The sequence below is a fragment of the Ruditapes philippinarum genome, unplaced genomic scaffold, assembly GCF_026571515.1.
Source record: "Ruditapes philippinarum isolate M1 unplaced genomic scaffold, ASM2657151v2 ctg3046_1_1_1_1, whole genome shotgun sequence".
Classification (NCBI taxonomy): Eukaryota; Metazoa; Mollusca; class Bivalvia; order Venerida; family Veneridae; genus Ruditapes; species Ruditapes philippinarum.
The window spans coordinates 173,169-194,705 of NW_026864003.1; the positions used below are offsets into that span (position 1 = coordinate 173,169).

Below are 21,537 nucleotides of genomic sequence, written 5' to 3' on the forward strand. Positions count from 1 at the left end.
ACAAATGTTCCAGTAACAAAAAAAACAGTAAATTATTTTTAGTGATTACTTCAGAGAATTATCTCCTAAAAGTGCAGTGAAAGTTTTAAACAAATTTATAATATCAAAATCCTTATTTGATATTTCAGTTTTATTTCAACAAATATGTATGTATGTTTTATTTTTATATATTTGCCCATAATTGAAACTAATTGAAAAAAGGAACAAACACTGTGGATAATACCATTCTTTATTTCAGGAAAATTGAAAACATGCACGCTAAATTTGGCTAATCTACAACAAATTATAATAAATAAAAAGTCAAATATGATAATATTTATCATTATTTATAATTAACAGACTGGAGTGTTGAATTACTGACGTTTCTAACAATATTCATGAAAATAAGCTCGAATATCCGTTTGATACTGTATTGAATCTGTTTTATAGATGATAATTCACAGTATACGTCTTTTTTATCACTTCTAAATAGTCACTTATCAGTTCTTTAATTTTAAAGTACATAAGCGAACTTTATTCCTATCTTAACATTGTCATATACTGTATGTGATTTTTTATGAAATATGTACTAAATACCAATGCGCTAACATTGTTTGAAAACAAATGTTTGAATTAGAATATTGTGATATCAGAAATGAAGACATAATCGATGTTCTGTAATGGAACTGAATCATTTTAATGTATTATCCGAAATATGTTTTATCCGAAATATGTTTTATCCGAAAACGTTTCCAACAATTCTTGCTCGCAGCCTTGTCGTGTCGCCTCTTACTGCAACAAAAGAAAAGATATATCAGAGTTTGTATGAAATATCATGATACTTAATGTTGTTACACCATCAATTTATTATATGAAATGCTTTGTTATTTTACAAAATGAATCCCCTATAAAAGCATAGACAAGTTACATGCACAAAAAATGCGTCATGCAAAAGAAATGAAAAGCAATGCATTATATATTTAAATATATAACACATGTAAAATGCTTAACATTAAACGATCATGCACATTAAGCAATATGTTACATAGCTTATACTTACAGAAATTTCGAATACCCTTTGATTTTTTTTTAAATTTCAGTTGCCATACTTACTGACTTACTTTATAATTATAATAACTAATATTTATCATGTGCATATAATGATTGTTCTGATTGTTAAGACGACATAACGTTTTATACAGAAAATATATTTTTATTGGAATAATATAGAAATAAACATAAAATATCTACACGAAAACTATAGCTACAGGTAATTTCCTAAGCGGTTTTTATGGTTATTACAAAGAGCTTAAGAACCACAAGGAGGACATACAAATACGGAAACGTATAGCGACCACCCCTACATGTTAGTTAAAACAGGATTTTTGACAATTTATTTAATACACATTATATACCTAGCCAATTTTTACAAACTAACTTGATCTGAAACGTTTACCTCGTTATATCTACCGCCCCTGCATTTTTGGTAAAAACAGAATTTAAGACAATTTATTGAACACACACACGATATATATCTGACCAATATTAACATTGCTATATGATCTTGAACTCAATCTGCTGTTTATATTGCTGGATTAAAATTTATGTGAAATTTTTCAGTTCATTTATATGTATTAGTTATTTATACTTGATGTTTTTTATTCGCATACCTCTATCATTATGAAATATAATGTAACATATTTTACAATTTATATTTGATAATGAGGACAGAAAAATCCTGCACAATCTAAAGCTTTCTTAAAGGTTATATATGGATTACAGCCCTTTGAATGAGGCTTTCTGTATCTCAAAGATTAAGGAATGTGACTCCTCCATTACGCGCGCAAATATGGCAGATCGTTTGTCGTACCGAAGATTTCTCTCCATCACCAGCATATATTATCTTTATTAGCAACTGGTTGATTAAGCCTTTTTTACATTTTTATCTTTATCATGTAACATCCTCTGTACAAGCCAATTTAAATCAATGAGTAGCTCAATTGGTGGAAATTATCATTTTAACTGCATATTATAAATATTTTGCAAAAAAGAGATTTTATGAAAAATATAAAATATCGTGCGCTTCATCACCATAACATTTGATGTTGACCGCATTCTTGTAAGTTTCTATAAATGGATAGTTTTATATGATGTGTGACACGAGAAAAGTCAAGACATTTGTATTTGATAAAGGAAGCAGTTAAATCAAGTTATGTCGTAAATCATATATTATACGTATTTTTTCGTAATCTAACGTACGTTTTTCATCTTATAATGCAAGATAAACTACTTTTAACTTTCTGACAAACACTTACATCTTTTTAAATATGTATTTCTTTCCTCAAAGCATATTTACATATAACAAACATTCTATAAAACTATAAAAAAGGTCATTTGATATGTATCATAAAAAAAATTATAAGGGTGGTCGCTATACGTTTCCGTATACAAAGTACCAGTAGATGGAAAATACTATAAAAAGAAATCTATTTGGATTAAAGGAAGATGCTTACAATATTTCAGAATGTGAAAAAAGCAATATTTCATACAGAAAATAAAATCAAATCTAAAAACAAACGTTGATTAACATTTTTTTTATTTAAGAAATACCTATTCTTTAAAGTGAAGTTTCCTCACTGAAAATCAATCGTACATCAAATGATTATAATGTTTATATTACATAAAACATCACAAGGTAAGCCTCTACTGTCTATGATTATGTCAAGCAAATCAAGCAATATAAACAAACAGTAACTCTGCAAAATCACATCATTTACTAAAACTACATTAAATGAAAATTCAAAGAAATAAAAATGCAAAGAAAAACTACATAAAACATCTATGAGGACTTTTTTTTTTATAAAATCACAAAACAAAATTAAGGAAATCACCAAAGTCATGTGTACTTTGTATATTTATGATTTCGTCACAGAAACATGCGGAAGACACGGAAACGTTTAAGTGTACAGTATACCGACATATTGTTTAACCCTTTCCTATTTTCGTTATTTCCTAAAAAACTAAATTTGCCACATTAAAGTTTACTCGTCATTAATACACGCAAAACACCAGGTAGCCTGAAAGTGTGACGATCAACATTTTGTATAATTGAAACAGTGTAATTACAGTGATATGATAAAGATGAATTCTTCAATCTTAAACTAGCATCACCCAAATCCATCACCTTTATAAAAGTTTAGACAGGTAAAGGGTGGAGGGACTCGCCAGGTACTCCCATCCAGCGACTTCTGGCACCGAAACAATATTTAGCAGAGTCTGTAAAGGTCAATTATCTGTGCACGTGTATTATGTGTAAACCTAACTCGCTATACATGTGATTACACGTGTAATAATGTGGAGCGCACTTATTATTTTAACTTATAACAATTACATACTTGTTTGATTCACAGTTTACGTCACAATGTTTTCATAGGTAAATTGGCATTGACGACAAATAATGTCGTGTACAAAAGTTATTAAGTTTAATTCTAATATTGTCATTTCATTTTGTTATTTATTAGATATTTCTTTTGTTCCAGAAAATACAAATCATAAATATATGTTGTAATGAAGTTCATGATGCGAAACTGTGAATATAACAGTAAACATGTACATGAAACCACAAAAATACTGAAAATGCCTGTCCAAACATACTGATATACCTTCAAAAGTTTGGAAATCTCGTTCAAAGAGATAAAATCTTTCTGTCTCCCTGAGCGAAATAGAAATATATGCAAAGATTTTTCAAGACTAACGTGAAATATTTGTTAATGAGAATGGCATAAGATTGTGTTACATTTCAAAATTGAGTAAAATGTATGTGAAAGTATATCAATCAATCAATCACGTTCTACCCCCATCTCTACTAATGTGCATAAAATGCATATGAACTTTATAATTATCCGTATAAATGATTAGTGTAAACAATAATTTTATACAATTAACATGCTTTAATTGAATCATTAAGCTCCAACGCATAGTGGATATTGCAGATAAAAGATCACTGATTTACAAAGTGCTTTGTACCTGATAGAAGAATTTATACAGTCATAGTGTAATATTTGAAAACAATGGAATGTACAAATAAAACTACTTCGTAAGCATCAAGAAGATTTAAGATTGTTTTGAGAAGCTACAAGGTGCACATATAAAAGCATTGTGACTGACTGACGGACGGACTGACTACTGTGCTATTTAAATGTTTGTGTCAGATGCCTTACGTCATTAACAAATCGAAGCCGGTTGCTTTGTCCGGTTCATCAAAATGCGACGGCGGGCGAGTTCGATTCGCTTAGCTAAATTGAAAAATAATTACAAATGTATTCAGAAAGCTAGATTCTAACAAAATATTTTTACTTCGTTGGATAATTGAACGTGTAAATTACTAATTCAATTTAGAAAAATCAAAAATGATTTATCGTAGCCCCATATTGTCTTACATTAGACATTACATTTATATGAGAGAGTTTTAATCAATAGCAAACATAAGTGCGGTAGGCACAATTCATGCAGCATGCTATTATGACATTTTTTCTTTGTAAAACCAGGATTGATCAGCAAAACATCAACTTTATCAATAACTTAATTAATTATTTAAACATTTTCACAACAATTTCTTAGTTTATGATTTCAGTATAAGTACATCGCAAGTCTTAACATACGTCAGTATAAAGCAGAATGCCATCATGATGAATTAAGAGATTCCCACTTATAATCTGAAATAATACCACATTACATAGAATAATATGCCATATTCACAGTACCATGCACTACTAAATAGTATACAATGCCGTTTTGCATGCAACATTACATTGCACCATGTATATCATGCTATTTTGCGTAGTTTCGTGCCATTTTAGTATGATTTCATACAGAATATCATGCCATAATCCATAGCGTCATGTTGTATAAACATAGCATATCATTCCATTTTGCATAGTATCATGCCATATAACACAGAAGCATGCTATATTACATTGTATCATTTCATATATTACATAGTGTATCATGCCATATTGCATAGTATCATGCTGTATAAACGTAGTATTTCATGCCATATCGCGAAATATAATGCTACATTACATATATAGAATATCATGTTATATTACAAAGACGAGTCATATTGTATATTATTATGCATTCTCAAAATTATATCATCCTGAATTACATACTTTAGAATAAGTAAAATATTTATAAATCAATCCACTTCTTTTACTTTTTTCTCGGGAAAAAATACGTACAAAGTTTAGTCTAACGTAGTAAAATATTAGCAGATTTTTCTGTCAGGGTTTGAGTTGTATGTATGTTACCATATGGCTAAAGTTGCACGTAATTCACGCTTTAATAGATTTACATCACCCATTCACATCAGTCATTTTGTTAAATATGTACTTACAGTCTATAGGTTTAGGTTCCTGATACCAGTATTTCAAGCCTTCCTTGGCATGCGTGTGGTATTTGTTCCTATATTTCGCCGATCTAGGTGGTAAGTGCTTCTGTGTAGGGGGTATAAAATTGGCCGATATTTGGTTAGGTTGACTGTTGTAGGCGGTGAAAGACGCTCTCCTCTGTAGGGAGGTGTTTGCGCTCTTCCAGGGTGGGAAAAATACGTTGTCTTCCTCCTTTACTGTACCTGTTTAACAACAGAAAAGCAAGAAAATGGTTATACAATTATCACATTTATTTGTGATAGATAATATATAACTGAAAAATCAGTCACTGATACTATATATGTAAGAGCAGAGGTATTTCGCAAGATATTACATTGATGAGATTAACTTCAAACTTTAATTAGAAGAAATGTAAGTAAACTAATTTGGTACGATTTGTAAACTTTTCTTTTTGAATTAAATTAATTTATGATAAGTTTATTTTACCGTCTATAAATGCAAGCTGTGTTCCTGTGTTTGCCACGCATGCGCGGACGTGTCGCCATACACCACCAGCTCGTCCATATCTATTCAAATGCCTTGAAAAAAAGAAAAGTTCTTATACATGTATATAATTATAATTGCATAACAAAGACAATTGCGTTTTATGACATAATTCTTATCGGATCGAAATGATTTAACGGTAAGAATTACATCTAGACCACATGTAAAGTGGTTGAATGTTCAACTCTTACAGCGATGGAAACTTGAGAATGTGCTGAGGGAAATTGTTTGTGCATGCGTCCGTTTCAGTTTTAATGCATTTTGATTATGTAGACTGAAACAAAAACAGTTTTAATGTAAAAGCCTTTTTGATTATTTAGTCAGTTTCACCATTGTTTGTTATTTTTTCTGTCCAGTGTCATAGCTATTGACAGTTTTACCATTAAAATAAATACATTCAATGTGTCCATAATATATCAAAGATTGATAGAGTAACTTGTCAACGACCATTTCCATAAGGGAGATAATGCATGACAAAACATATTCCGCGTACTTTTATGATAGTCGAATACACTTACACATCATTGGAAGTCGAAGGAAGGTTTTTAGAGCTCCATACTCGGTGGTAATACTGTCTTGTAATGGGGTCCATTTGTGAACCTGGTGGTGGTCCTTGCATTGACATATTTGGTTGGGTATGCCATCTGTTCAAAAGACGTTGGACCGGGGATGTAGGTCGGATCGACTCATCTGGTATTGCATAGTTATACTGGGTTTCCGAGATCTGAGGGCGTGATTTCTTTTCTGTCTGTAATACATAAACAAACGTTTAAACTTATTACATATAATTAATGATGAATCCATATGGAAATCTGTCTTGAAACATTTTATATTGACTTCTATACCTGTATTAACATAGTACTAAATATATACTAATATAACTAAGTCTTAAAAATAATATGAAACAATTAAAAACGTTAAAATTAGTTATATCCCCAAAACCCGAGAAAATGATAATGCGAGAAAAGGTTGAAAGAAAGAAATTATTCTACATTATTCTAATCTGATAATTAGTTCCCATAGTACCATAGTCACTATTCTTCCAAACATTTAAGATTTAATGACTTTATACAGTATAGTGTTTTTAAAAAATAACGCGGTTACAAATAAACACATTACACCGTACATTTACGTTTTTTTCAACTACCAAAAAAAAACAAAAATCTCAGCATCTACCTAATAAAACAAATGGTGACTGTTTTCTGTTTGTTAGATTATATTTTAAACATATTGTTTTATTAATTGGTTCGCATTGTAAAAAAAATACATGATTTAATAAATTTACACCTGATCAAATCTAAGGGTCACAGAAAACAATCAACAATTACCAAACATCACTCCAAATGACGTGAACTTTTCTATTTGCACTTGTAACATAAATAAAATGTCTGAAAATTATACATTTATTAATTAGTGATTATCATTTATGATTAAGGTGTTATTTTAAGTTGTATTTTAAGTAGAAATAAATTTTAAACGCACGTATCTGTTTAACGTACACTTATTTAATTTGTTATAGGACAAGGGAGACTACTTTTACATTATATAAGAAAACTTTTTGCAAGAGTAGCCTACCTTTATCTAAAAGTTTATACATAAATGCTACAGTTTAATAACCTTTTCCAATTTTTCTTAACAAACATTTCTTAATTTGTACAGAAATAAAATTTTTCACCTGAAAATTTGAACAGCAAACTGACACGAGCGCAAATGCCATGTGATATAATAAACTTACGTGTATTGGTGGCGTGTTGTAAAAATCCTTCAAAAAGAAAACATCTTAACTTGACAAGGTTTCTGGTTTAAAGTTACTTATTTGCCTTATATAAAGATACATATTCTGACATATGGCAAACATGTCACAAGACTTGAAACACATTTAGTATAAGGAAAGAGCAACTTAGTATTCCAAAATATAAAAATGCCATTTTCAATATAAATACATGTAGTCTAAACAAATCCCTGAAGATATACCATAAACTCAAATACTTTAAAAAGGAACGTATTTTTGGACTTTTTTTGTTAAAAAGCGTTATATATAATGAAACTATGTTCACAGGCTAAACAGTTTTAAGTGCAGATATAAGCTGTTTTTAACGGAAGATAAACGTAATTTCATTGCAACGTACTCTAAACATAATAAAATTCAAGAAAAATAAACTATCAAGGCAATACAAATTTATCTTCTAGAAACACCTAACCATGCTATAAGTTAAAGTAGTAAACCCTGTCAACCGTTGGAAGATAAAATTAACAAACATGTTTAAATGTAGAACAAGTAACCAAATGTTGACTAACTGACTTATACAAATAATAAAGAAATAGCATTGTATCACTGCATGTTAAATTTGTAACGTTGATTTTTATTGGATAATAGCGACTTTTATATAACCTATATAGATACATGCTGTAAACTTACATAGTATTTGTTTTGTAACTTAAAAGCATTGTGCTGCATTATATATGTTTACATAAAAGACTAAAATCTGAAATGGCCATTTTATAATGTAATCCTATGCAAGTGGCTCGGATTATGTGAGTCAACATAATCATATAACTTGTCAAAAATTTTGATTAATATCTAGTATATATAACACTTTCAATTTTTTCACTTGTACTATGATTTTTCTCTTTACCTAAATCAGCGCAGCTGGCACAATTGGCACAATAATTGCTAACTTTTATTTGGTAAATTGTTGCTTTGAATGTTACCATTTGTCTTGCTTTATAAATCTACTTTGTACATGTACCTCAAAACAATACAAATGTTATAGACATGGAAAGGGTCAGGGAAGGTGGCAGCGTTAAAGCTAAATAATATGTCAGACAGGAGGCATGCATGTTACCGTGCTGATAGCTAACACACCGTCTATAAACCGAGGGCGTGCATAACTAACCTTGGTATAATCCTGGCTAGGGGGCTACAAGAAAATGTCCATTTATTACTCATTTCATCATTGAATAAACTTACTTTATATCTTATCCACAATAATGAATGAGCTGATTACGAGTTATTTAATTTTAACAATAAAATGGCTATATTTTTCCTAGCATACATATTTTCTAAAGTAATCTATTATTAAAAATAATTATTTGCACTGTTATGTCAAGTTCAATATGTCTATATTTATGTTTGATATAAAAGGATCGTGATATCTACAAACAAAACGTGAAATATCCATACTATAAATATATCGTTATAAAAGTTCATGCTCATGATCACTAAGAAATTGATAATAAATTAAAAAAAAATCAATAAGTTTAATCGTGTTATCTTTCAATAATGTGAAGATGTCATATTAGGTGGTGTTGTTTTTAACGGTATGAATGCGGTTAATAAAAGTCATCATCACCGCCAATCACGTGTAATTCGGCAAATTTCAACGATTCCCACATGTGAGTTGAAAAATCAAATAACAAAAAATCAAAGAAGCATATTGTATGCAACACAAAAAATACTGGAATCTGTGAAAATAAATATTGCACACGGAGAGTGGCGAAATTAGCCGAATATACACGAGATTTTTGATGAATTAATATATAAGATAGAAACCTACCTGAACACCGACGTCTAAACGAGACTGTGGACGCCCGGATGTTCTAAGCCTTGACTTTGGTCTAGCTGATGAGATGCGGCCTACGATTGGAGAATCATCATCATATTGTGGTGTTATACGAGCGTCCATTGGTTGAGGAGTGTAAACACCCTCAATTGGACCTGGATATATCTCGTCCAGAATGTCGTCTGAGTTATAACTGAAAAGGAAAATGGAAAACTATATAAAATAAATAAGATATAGCCGAAAATATTCGTTCGATGACTTATCTGTTCATGTAATACAAAAAATATTTAAAAGATATTTGATAGGTGATAGTTTATTTGTCTTCACGTTTCTTTGTATTCTTTTTTCTTTTCTTTTTTTGTATTTTCAAAAGGGTACTGTAAATGCCTATAAATATTCTGTACATAATTGTCTTATACAATTGTAACAATTGTAATAGGTAGGCTTCATGGACAGCGCTTTAAGATAACAGTGAGATATTTAAAATCTTTTAGAATGAATTTGTCATTGCAGATTTTAAGTTTGTCGTGTACATAACTAGGTGTCAACGTACAAAAACCGTTTAGAAAGGCAAATTGAGCTCGTGATCTCTAGTCAGAAGCGTAATCACACTCTCACGTATCACACTAACTGAAGGTTTTGTACTGTCCAAACAATCATCTCATTTATCTTTGTGTATACAATATGTGAATATTTACTGCTTGTATGATATGCACAAATACGATGGGAACAGAGGGAAAATATACGAATGTGGTACGAATAAAGATGCTGTCGTCGTGGATAGAAAATGACGATGCTGTCGTCGTAGATATGAAATGACGATGCTGTTGTCGTGGATACGGAATTATGTTCTTATAGAATATGGTCAGACGGTATTATCTTAATGATATTACGCTACGTTTAAATACGAATGATATATATAATAAAGAATGATTTTTTTATAATTTATTACTGGAACCGATAAAACTCGATGTTTCTTCGCCTCGTCAGATCATGTACTAGCAAAAATCACCCGAAACAAAAGTTCCATATCAAAATATTCTAAATCATGGTAACCGTCCGTCCTGCTATAAATAGATTTGATATCCGTTAACCATACGTCTTTTTTTACCCAAAACATAATGCCTTGATGGTTTCGATTTCTACTCGAACACAATTTACTGCTAGTCATTGGATGAAGACTAAACTCGAGTTTCCGTGTATTTGTGCTTTAAGCGACATACGCGAACCTCTATGTACCTTCTAAACTTATAGAACTTTTGCTTAAATGGAAAACTACGAGTGCAATGGAAATGCGTTAAGAAAAGTCTAAATGAATAATAAACTTGTAAAAATGATTTACCTTTTCTTAAATTTGACTCTTTTATCCATTCTGATTCAAATGCACAAACTATATTTAATACTTAGTGATTCTTAGTGTGCTATTATCTAATAAACAATTTTTCCAAAGAATCTCCTTGTTATAACATACACATGACCTAGTACATTTGTGTTGTTACTTTATTATATACAGCGATGAATATTTTACAAGTTTAACAGCTTTTCTAGTTGTAATATATACTGTTATATACAACACACTATGTATCACTAACTCGAAAGTTCTCTTAAAAGTTAAAAATATCAAAAGGTTAAGCACTAGAAAACTGTCACTTTATAATGCCAATACTATCGCAGTTTATTTTTTTTTAACAAATACGAAATTTCAAAGTATGAAAACAATATAACTTACAAATTTTCGAAAAATCCTGTGAACATTCTTGTAATTTTATCAAAATAATTTAGGTATAAAACATATTGTGCAAAATTATTAAGTCAAATTTAAAATGGGATAAAACATAAGTCCCAAGATATCAAAATAAATTAAATGCCTTCTTATTTGAACAATGAATTGTAATTAAAACTTGTAATAATCGACCTGTCTGCATTTTAAAGCCCTATATAATTTCATGTAAATACATTTTATTGAGCTATTGACCTAATAAACATAGTTTGGATTTTTAATACATCTCTTAAGCATTGTGAAATGGATATCCTTGTAGCAGAACGAAACGCGCGCTGATCATCAGCTTTAATAATGTAATGAAACGTCTTCTAATGGGTGTCTACCAAGATTGTTCAAATAAAAACCCTGGGGTTAAAATTAAATAAAATAAATTAAAATAAAATGTGTGTAGTAAAAATTTAAAAAAAATCAAGCTTAGATATTGTTTTTCCCTATATGTGTGTAGTAAAAACTTAAAATCTTCTTTTAAAAGATTCAAGCTTAGATATTTAGCATGAAACATCTTCTAATGGGTGTCAACCAAGTTCAAATAAAAGCCTTGGGGTTTAAATTGGCCCCGCTCCGGGGGGCTATATACAGGTGACCGGCTTCAGGGCCATCATGGCCCTCTTGTTTCATTTGCCCAACTGAATCTATATCTACAATAACTCGATTTCTACAGACAACGAAGAAGTGTAGTATTTCAATCATGCAAAAGAAAAGCATTAATGAAAAGCATCAAAGGGCGTCCAAGCAAGAAATGTAGCAAGTGACGATAAACTAGTAGACATCTTTTGTTATCCGTGCGATATACTTTCTGAAGACTTAGTGAAGTATAGATTGGGCTTTAAACGATAGTGAACGGGAAAATCAGAAACATTTTTTTTAAATTGTTTGAAGCTTTTATTCATTGATCTATATTTAAAAAAAAACAATTATCTAAGAGATGAAAAAAAATGTTAAGATCAAGATGTAGCATTTGTAGTTCTGTTTTTTTAACTAGTCTTACATTTAAAAATAGAATCCGACTGTACTTGGCAATTACGATGTCAAAATGCATTAAAACAAATCAAACGGGTGTAAATTTATTCAGAAGAGCCAAATAAAATTATTTTTCTCGTTTTTATTAATTAATTAATTAATTAATTAATTAATTAATTAATTAATTAATTAATTTAATTAATTTATTTATTTATTTATTATTGTATATATATATATATATATTATTATATTTTTTATTTATTTATTTTTTTTTTTTTTTTTTTTTTTTTTAGGGGGGGTCTCTGCATATTTCTTAATGACTATATAGTATTTAATAGTATTTAAACAATTTTCAATACATAAATATAATATTTCCTTCTGTTTTTTGTCTCAATAATGTATAACTCATATCGTGCAGTAATCGCGTTACATAATATCATTATTACTATTTTCCTTTTGTTTTATATTAATGAAGAGATAAAAATCTGTCAATAAATGTATCAACAGTTGAATATCGAGTTACTATCTCGTCTAACATAAACCATACTAGGTTTCAAGTTCGTACCTTTTAGTTTATCGGGTGGCAATATATTTAATTGGTTTAAACTTATCGATTTTATAAAAAAATGTTTTGATTAAAAGCCAAACTGTGCACTTCAAACTATAAGGACATGAATGAAATATCCATTTAACAGTTATTTATTTAAAGAAAACTGTTGAAATTCATGGCCCGAATTCAATTGAAATATTAACACATATTACTTTTAATGTTACCATATCCAATTATTCAATTCATATCCAATTAATGTGTCTATATTTAACAAAAAATATATAATATCTTAGTCTATTTTTGAATAGAATTTTGAATAGAATAGAATGTTACAAATATGCACAATAAGTAAATATTAAATGTTATGCTAAATACATTTGAAGTAATAAATTGTATGATTGTATACAAGAACAGTCGACGGTTATTTAGGTCTCTGGTTGCTAGACCTTGTTTTGACATCTTGTTGTCTTTTATATTCCTCTATCTCGGATATGGTTTTATATGAATGCGTCGTGTTTGGTCAATGTAATTGAAAGAGTGCGTTAAGAGGAGTTCCGATATATTGTGCACTAAATTTATGTTTATGTTATTGAACTAACAAATTAAATCTAGGAGCTACGAGAATTTCAAGTTCTATATTCATCAAGTACATTAGGTGTGTTCTTCATGGATGTGGTACGGGGTCCAGGTTTTAGCCGTTTTAAAACGATACTATTATTATATAGATACTACTATAATTATATATCGCCTTAAAGCTGTATTTATTAGTTTCTCTTCTATTATGTTTGAAAACAGGCTAAAATAAAGCCGCCAATCCTTGTCTTTCATTCAGTCGTAGATAATCCAAAAGAAAATAGTTTTATTTGCATAATATACATTGACGTACGGATCGATATAACGATATTTTCTGAAACACTTAAGATATAAAATATGATCACAAATAACTCTGATTTATCTAATCTGTAAATCCGTAATAATCCAATGATAAATATTTCAATCGATTCAAACATATCTTTTTAACATGATTGGGAAAGTCAAATTGAAATAAAAAATATTGTACAACGTGTGTACAACATTTGAATGTAAGTATTTGGTTATGTATGTAGATACCTAATGACACGAAAAAACGAACCCTACACTATAGAGAAAGGTTCCGCAGCAACCGACTGTAATTGTAATTTAATTGCAATAAAAAAAGCATGTCCGATAGCAATAGGTATAAAATATTGCCATGACCGCCTACCAGATATTTTTCGAAGCTTAACATTATAATTGTACTGATTGTTCTTCTTGGCGATTCTGTATTTTGGGCCCTACAAACAAACTGCATTTTCCGGTAGTATAATAGTGAACATCTTTCAACTTCTTGAAGCTGTTCAAACACGTCGTTATTTTATTAAATGCTGCGTTTTTTTATAAATATCTGTTGTTTTTCTAAATCATAAGACGTTAAAGAGATTAAAGAGAAAATAACGATTTAAACGTCCATCTAAACTTAATACTATTAACAATGTAAGTGATTTTACTACTTTGAAATCGGACCGTTTAAGTACTATCAGAGCAAGATGTCAGAATATGCTGAAAGCATTTACAATTGTACAAATAAGTTCTAGAAATTCACGACAGTATATCAAGAGACAAATAACTGCTACGTGTCGTGATTGAGAATGTCTACCCAGTCATAAATTTGTCTAGTGAAAATAAACAAGACCAAAGCCCAAATCAACATCATCAACGAAAACTCAAATATAATTAAACACAATGTGTATTGACATTGCATTCGATATTTTGCACATTTACAAGAAATCAATGTTTAGACTCCAGGTTAATGTTTGTTAAAATGTGCCTGTCCGACCTATCCCTGCACCAATATAACGCATGCGTTTGTTTAGGAAAGATTTAATCTATATATTTAATTTTATTTAGATTGTCATATTAGCTTAAAAAGGTTTCTTATTTAATCAAATGTAAGGAGGTGAAGCAAGACAGGGCACACCGTTAATACTCCTTCATGTCTAGCTTCTAACGCAAAAGGCTTTTAAGTACAAGTTATTGAGTACTAAAACGTCAAATTAAAACGGTGGATAGGTCCATGAAACTTTAAAAAAAGAATTTAGTTATGCTTTTAAAGTAAGTTTCAAAAGGAGATTTCTGTTATTTGTAAATGATGCCCTAGTATGTTATATTGAGACAATATCCCATGTAACAGAAGTGGTCGAGGGGTTAGAGCCGACGACTTCTAATCCAGTTACCTCTCTGGCGTGGGTTCGATCCCCGGGAGATGCTTTGGTAGTTTAGCACGGAGTAAGCTAGTCTAGTACTGGTGTAACTCTCCAGGAACGATAGTTAGGAAACTACCCGCCTATATGACTGAAATGCTGTTGGGAAAAGGCTTTAAATGAAACAAACAAGAAAGGCGGTCAGACATGTAATGGATGCTTAAGGAAAAAATCTAATTCCTATCCGTTATACCATGGCTACCTCTTCATCCCATCCCCATTCGACACGGGCTTCTTTTTTACATTACTTAAACTAAACACATTCTATCGTGTAAAGCAAGATACGTTTTAATGTTATGTTATGCAGTTAAATAGTTTAACCTATTTTTCTAACAGTTGGAAAAACCGATACTTGATACTGTAGTTTACTTTCGTCTAAAGTGTTGTTTCTTACATAAATATCATAGTACTTAATAAGGCACCGATGCCCATCTTATATTCAGCTATTGTAGATATAAAGAAACAGATACAATATTATTATTGCTACAACCATTTAGTACCCGGGTATCAACTCGCATTATATTTTTCACAACTCGTATTCTAATGCTAGTTAGGTAGAGTGTATACAAAACTTTATTTTTATACAAACGATAAAAATATTTGACATAACATCAAAACATAATGATCACTGCCAATTATACTTACTAACTTATGAAATAAATCCGTATGAACGTTGAAACTAATCCGTATAAATCCAAATTAATATTAACTTAATATTGCCTTTTTAAGCTTTATTTATACAAAGTGACTGTAGTGCCTATTTATATCAAATGACTTTAATAAAGTATTCAAGGATAAAACAATGATCTGTTAGATTTAAACAATTGTTTTTTATAGACACTTTAAGATTGGTGTCAAGATTATGATGATTTTTCAATGGTATGGTATAATACATGTATCATAGGAGAAGACAAAACAATTATGACATTAACATAACGTTGTAATACCATGCCCTGATACACATCTCAATATTAAAGTCTGGGTCAATACATTTTTCTCTACATTAGATTGATAGATATGATGGATTTTTGTTAATAACTTAATGCTTACGTTTAAATATGTATTTCTATGAATAAAACATTATTACGCTACTTTTCAAAATATTAATAATAATAATAATAATAATAATAATAATAATAATAATGATGATGATGATGATGATGATGATGATGATGATGATGATGATGATGATGATAATAATAATGATGATGATAATGATGATGATGATAATAAAAATAATAATAATAATAATAATAATAACGCACGTGTAAGACATTAATTTAATTACAGAACGGTAAAGGTGCCTGGCTCACAAACTCGAGCCTTGATCGGACCACGGCTGTGTTTCCTTATATAGCACAAGTACTTGTTAGTTTCCGGAAAGCGAGTAAACATATTGTCTTTTAACTAAAAGTACTGAAATAAAACAGGTTATGATGGTATTCCGTATTTCAGTTGTTTGGAGAAAAGAAATGAACCGCGTCACGACAACACCAACATAGCGCGTTTGCGACCAGCATGGATCCAGACCAGCCTGCGCATCCGCGCAGTCTGATCAGGATCCATGCTGTTCGATTACAAACCCTATTACAAGTAGAGAAACCGATAGCGAACAGCATAGATCCTGATCAGACTGTGCGGATGCGCAGGCTGGTCTGGTTCCATGCTGGTCGCAAACCCATTATGTTGTTTTTGTCATGACACGGCTCAAATTTAAGTTGATAAATTTGTTTAAAAACTTGTCATATTGAGCATTGACACATTGGAAATAAAACTGGTTCTATACAGTGTGTTGTGTATTTTCTATTAGCGCATGACTATGAACTTTATATCACATGCTGTTGGATCTAAAAAATAATTTGCTAATATTGACAATATGTTTTCATAAACGTCCGGTATGTGTTTGTGTTGACTTCTAAATATTTGCATAGTACATTAGTTATGGAATCTAAAATTTTAATGATTTATGTTAGATTCAAGATTTCAAGATTTCAAGATTTTATTTCAAAAGGCATAAACATTTTACAATGTCCGTCGCCATAAACAGAATGACGGTTACAAATAGTATATGAGAAAAGTATGTAACTGTATACAAATAATTTTTACATTAACATTTTTATATTTAAAGAACACATAATTATACATTGTATTTCAATATATGTTTGTAAATAAAAGTGTGCTATATATACCAATATCATTATTTGAAAACAATCAACCATTCGTTCTATCACGTAATGCATTTGCAAAGTAGATATATTTTGATAATCTATTAACAGTTCCATGCTTAGAATTTTTCATTAAAGATATAAATTTATTTAAAGTAGGCCAAGAGCAATAATATTTTGGTAAATGTTCTTTCCTTAATTCCCTATAAAAAGGACAAACTAGTAAAAAAAATTAGAATAAACAGTTAGAATAAACAGGGTGAAAATAGTGTAGGTGTGTATCATATACCTGTAGTTATAATTAATACTGAGGTATTCAGACTTGAACATTATTTAATTAGTGTGACAGTACATACGCACCTGTTGCAAATAAATATATTTTACGTCGTATAAAAAGTAAATAAGAACAGAAAAGAACAGAAAAAAATAAGAAAAAGAATTGGATATGAAATTATGTATTTTTAGAACTTCAAAGTAAACTGCCGCTGCGGAAGACACCGATATGTCACTAATATCTCAAAACCATTGATTAATAATGTCATTAAATAAAGTGTATCATATTTCCCTCCGTACTGCATTCAATTCGGTTTTACAACGGTATTAAGTTGAAACTGGTGTTAACATCTAGATAATAAATAATAAAACATTCTTCAAGAGATTTGATAGTTACACTAATGTATAATAGTATCTAGTTCTTATCTTATCTATTTGACATTAAAACTGTAATTTTATTCATAGTACCCAAGTATTTCACACTATTTCATGGGTGCAGATTACGTTAAACTAAAAATCTTAAAATCACTGAAATAATAAATAAGACGGTTATTGTACGGTTTAATAGAACAAAGTATTCAGGCCTGTTATATGGTAAAAATTTGCTAAGAAATGAAGTATATAATTGAATGACGCTTTATTGAAAAATAGAACAGTATCTAAGACAGACTGAAGCTATTGAAATATTGATTTTTTTAGTTGTGGAAATAATAATAAAATCAAAAATATAACAGCCGAAAAATAAGTTTATCCAAACAACAGGTCTTCTTTTGTAAAGCAAGGAATCGCTTCATACTAGCGGGTCTCTCTTTGTACATGTGGGTCTCGCTTTTTACAGGTGGTTTTAATTTTTTAAAGGTGGGTATACACTTTTAAAGGTGAGTCTAGTTCATAGAGGTGGGTTTTGCTTTTTACAGGTGGTTCTCGCTTTATACAGGTGGAACTCGTTTCATACAGGTGGGTCTTGCTTTATACAGGTGGGTCTCGCTTTTTACAGGTGGTTTTAATTTTTTAAAGGTGGGTATACACTTTTAAAGGTGAGTCTAGTTCATACAGGTGGGTTTTGCTTTTTACAGGTGGTTCTCGCTTTATACAGGTGGAACTCGTTTCATACACGTGGGTCTTGCTTTATACATGTAAGTCTCGCTTTTTACAGGTGGTTTTAATTTTTTAAAGGTGGGTATACACTTTTAAAGGTGAGTCTAGTTCATACAGGTGGGTTTTGCTTTTTACAGGTGGTTCTCGCTTTATACAGGTGGAACTCGTTTCATACAGGTGGGTCTTGCTTTATACAGGTGGGTCTCGCTTTATACAGATGGGTCTTGCTTTATACAGGTGGGTCTCGCTTTATACAGATGGGTCTTGCTTTATACAGGTCGGTCTCGCTTTATACAAATGGGTGTGGTTCTCACTTTATACAGATGCGTCTCGCTTTATACAGGTGGGTATCGCTTTGTAAAGGTGACTCTCGCTTTGTTCAGGTGGGTCTCGCTTTGTAAAGATGGCAAAGCCGTGTTGCTTACAGGGATTATCCTCGGTAATGCAAATATTTACCGAACAACATACTGAGTAATGCATATTAACTTTAACGAATTGATCCGACGATATCAATTTCCTTCCTGGAATCAATTCTTGTCAGTTCGTTTCTATATAGGATTTTGCAAGTTTATCTACTTTACTGAGCGGAAAAAACATGCCTTATATGTAATCACTATGGCGTTTTTAGGACTTTTGTCTTCGCGTTTTAAAAACCCCACGAAGTTATTTTGTCTTAAATCAGACTTCATGAGGTATAAAAAGGAATGCGGCGAGTTTATATCAATAAAAGAAGAAAGAACAGGTGTGCATAGAATAAATAACGACCACTTTATAATGCACTATGTTATCGTAACTGGCAATATATTTGAAATAATGAAAGCTTTATTGCATTTTAAGAAACAATTACAGAACATACATATTTGTTTTAAACAATCTTTTGAGTATATCAAAAAAAAATCTCACTTACTTTAGATAGTGTAAATTACGGTGATTCAGTTCCGTACACAGGAAGAAACGTTAAAGTTTTGATCGTTTTGTCAATAATCTCAATTAATATTGATAAATAAGTATATGTATATACACTGTAGGATGGTCTAACTTACCTAAATACGTAAGCATGCACGGAGATACGGTTTAATATGAGCAAATATTTTTCATAAGCAATAATATATTACATTGGTAAAAAACAGGGTATATTATAAGAATTGCTTCATCAAATAGATCAGCGACTTTAATTTTATCATTGACTTTACATGGGACAAGTAAAACGGCCTGAACTGTCCAACTTATGAAAATTATATTGGACGATTCAGCGTCCAATATGGGAATATATTGGATTGTCAAGTAGTAGAATTTAAAAGTCATGATTGGATTTTTATAAATGATATAGAGTAATTATTTTTCATTATAAACTTTGAATTCCTTATTTTAAAGGTGATATATAATTCTCAGAATATCATTAGTGACCTTTGTCGTACACTGATATTTGAGCCGCGAGACGACAAAACCAACATTTGCGACCAGCATGGATCCAGACCAGCCTGCGTATCCGCGCAGTCTGATCAGGATCCATGCTGTTCGCCTACAAACCCTATAACAAGTAGAGAAACTGATAGCGAACAGCATGGATCCTGATCAGACTGCGCGGATGCGCAGGCTGGTCTGGATCCATGCTGGTCGCAAACCCATTTTGTTGGTTTTGTCGTGACGCGGCTCATTTAACTATTGAAATAGTTGCAATAGCGCCAATCACAATTATCAGATCATGTTTGAAATATCATATTACAACTTTATCAATATAAATTTTGTATAAGGTACTAATAAAATCACATAAGCTATGCATCACTGTTTAAAGTTATTATTTACTACGAAATACTTACTCTCTGTAGACTTCATATGAGGTGTGGTATCGCCCCGGCATCTTTATTTCCTAGGTAACCTTATACGAATAATTTAACAAGTTAATTTGATTTTGATTCCTTTTATTAAGTTATATCCTCACTTTTGTAAATTAAATGACATTTATAATAATTTATTTCTTACTCCAATATATTAACTACATTCTGCGTGAAAATTGAAAGTATATGTCACTCAATCCACTGTAACCAGGGAATTTAAACTAGCTTTCCTTCACTTCTATATTGCACCTTGACAAAATCTATTATCAGGTAATAAATGCTTTAGCTCCCGCTTCAATATAAATGCGACTGCCGTGTATTCAAATACGTAATTCAAACAAACTTTGCCATTAACTTTCAATAAATTTTGAAAAGTTTTATATAGCCACATAGATATCCTTTTCACTGTATGGATTGTGCGAGTTTAAAAGGTAGATACACAAAAAACGTATTGAATGTATTATCGGCTTCAATACTGAAAATAATCTCTCAAATATTGAAGAATACCTCGGTATTAACTTTATAAATGGGGGCTTGAAAGGAATTTTATATTTACCTAAATGTAATTAAATAAAAGGAAATAATTGTCATAGAAAGTCAATTGTTAAACCGTCAAGGATAATAAATTTTTATTTAAAATACGAACATATACAAAAAAAAATCTATATAAAAGATAATAAACAACTCAAATATTCTAATGATTTTTGTTGAAATTTGATTCCTTTTATCAATGAGTACAAACAAGAAGTTTAAAATCATCAACTTAAAGTGAATTAAAATGGTTCAAGATATATGAGCACAGTTTAGCATAATAATTCATAAATTATTTATTAATGGTATTGACCTTTCCGTTAGTTGGAGATAGATTACTTATTAATTACTTGTAATTTTATAGTTATCTTATCTTTATTTCCACACGAAATACAGTCATAGTGTAAGTTAACTGTATCTTTAATCTTTCTAGTGTAATACATGTATCATTTTTGAATAAAGATCCGGTCAAATTTGATCTTCTCTAGATATTTGATTTTGATAATGGTTAATAGTGTGTGTGTGCGTGTGTGTGTTGGTGTGCGTGCGTGTGCGTGTGTTGATGTCATGCACTGTCCGATATTT

General features: G+C 30.4%; 1 protein-coding gene across 14 annotated transcripts; it reads right to left on the bottom strand.

Moving 5' to 3' along the window:
- Positions 1-215: 215 nt before the first annotated feature.
- Positions 216-20,882, bottom strand: LOC132724059 (uncharacterized). Of its 14 annotated transcripts, XM_060708868.1 has the most exons (9): positions 20,404-20,881; positions 9,470-9,668; positions 7,648-7,674; positions 6,431-6,660; positions 5,856-5,947; positions 5,375-5,611; positions 4,200-4,274; positions 2,590-2,615; positions 216-771 (listed from the first exon to the last, which is right to left on the bottom strand). In XM_060708868.1, the coding sequence occupies exons 1-7, from the start codon at positions 20,442-20,444 to the stop codon at positions 4,204-4,206; spliced, it is 897 nt and encodes a 298-aa protein (XP_060564851.1). In that variant the 5' UTR covers positions 20,445-20,881; the 3' UTR covers positions 216-771; positions 2,590-2,615; positions 4,200-4,203. The 14 variants fall into 14 exon arrangements, with proteins under 14 accessions (XP_060564851.1, XP_060564848.1, XP_060564856.1 ...); XM_060708865.1 differs by lacking the exons at positions 2,590-2,615; positions 4,200-4,274 and adding an exon at positions 3,164-3,255 and having other exon boundaries at positions 20,404-20,882; XM_060708873.1 differs by lacking the exons at positions 2,590-2,615; positions 4,200-4,274 and adding an exon at positions 3,642-3,691.
- Positions 20,883-21,537: the final 655 nt, after the last annotated feature.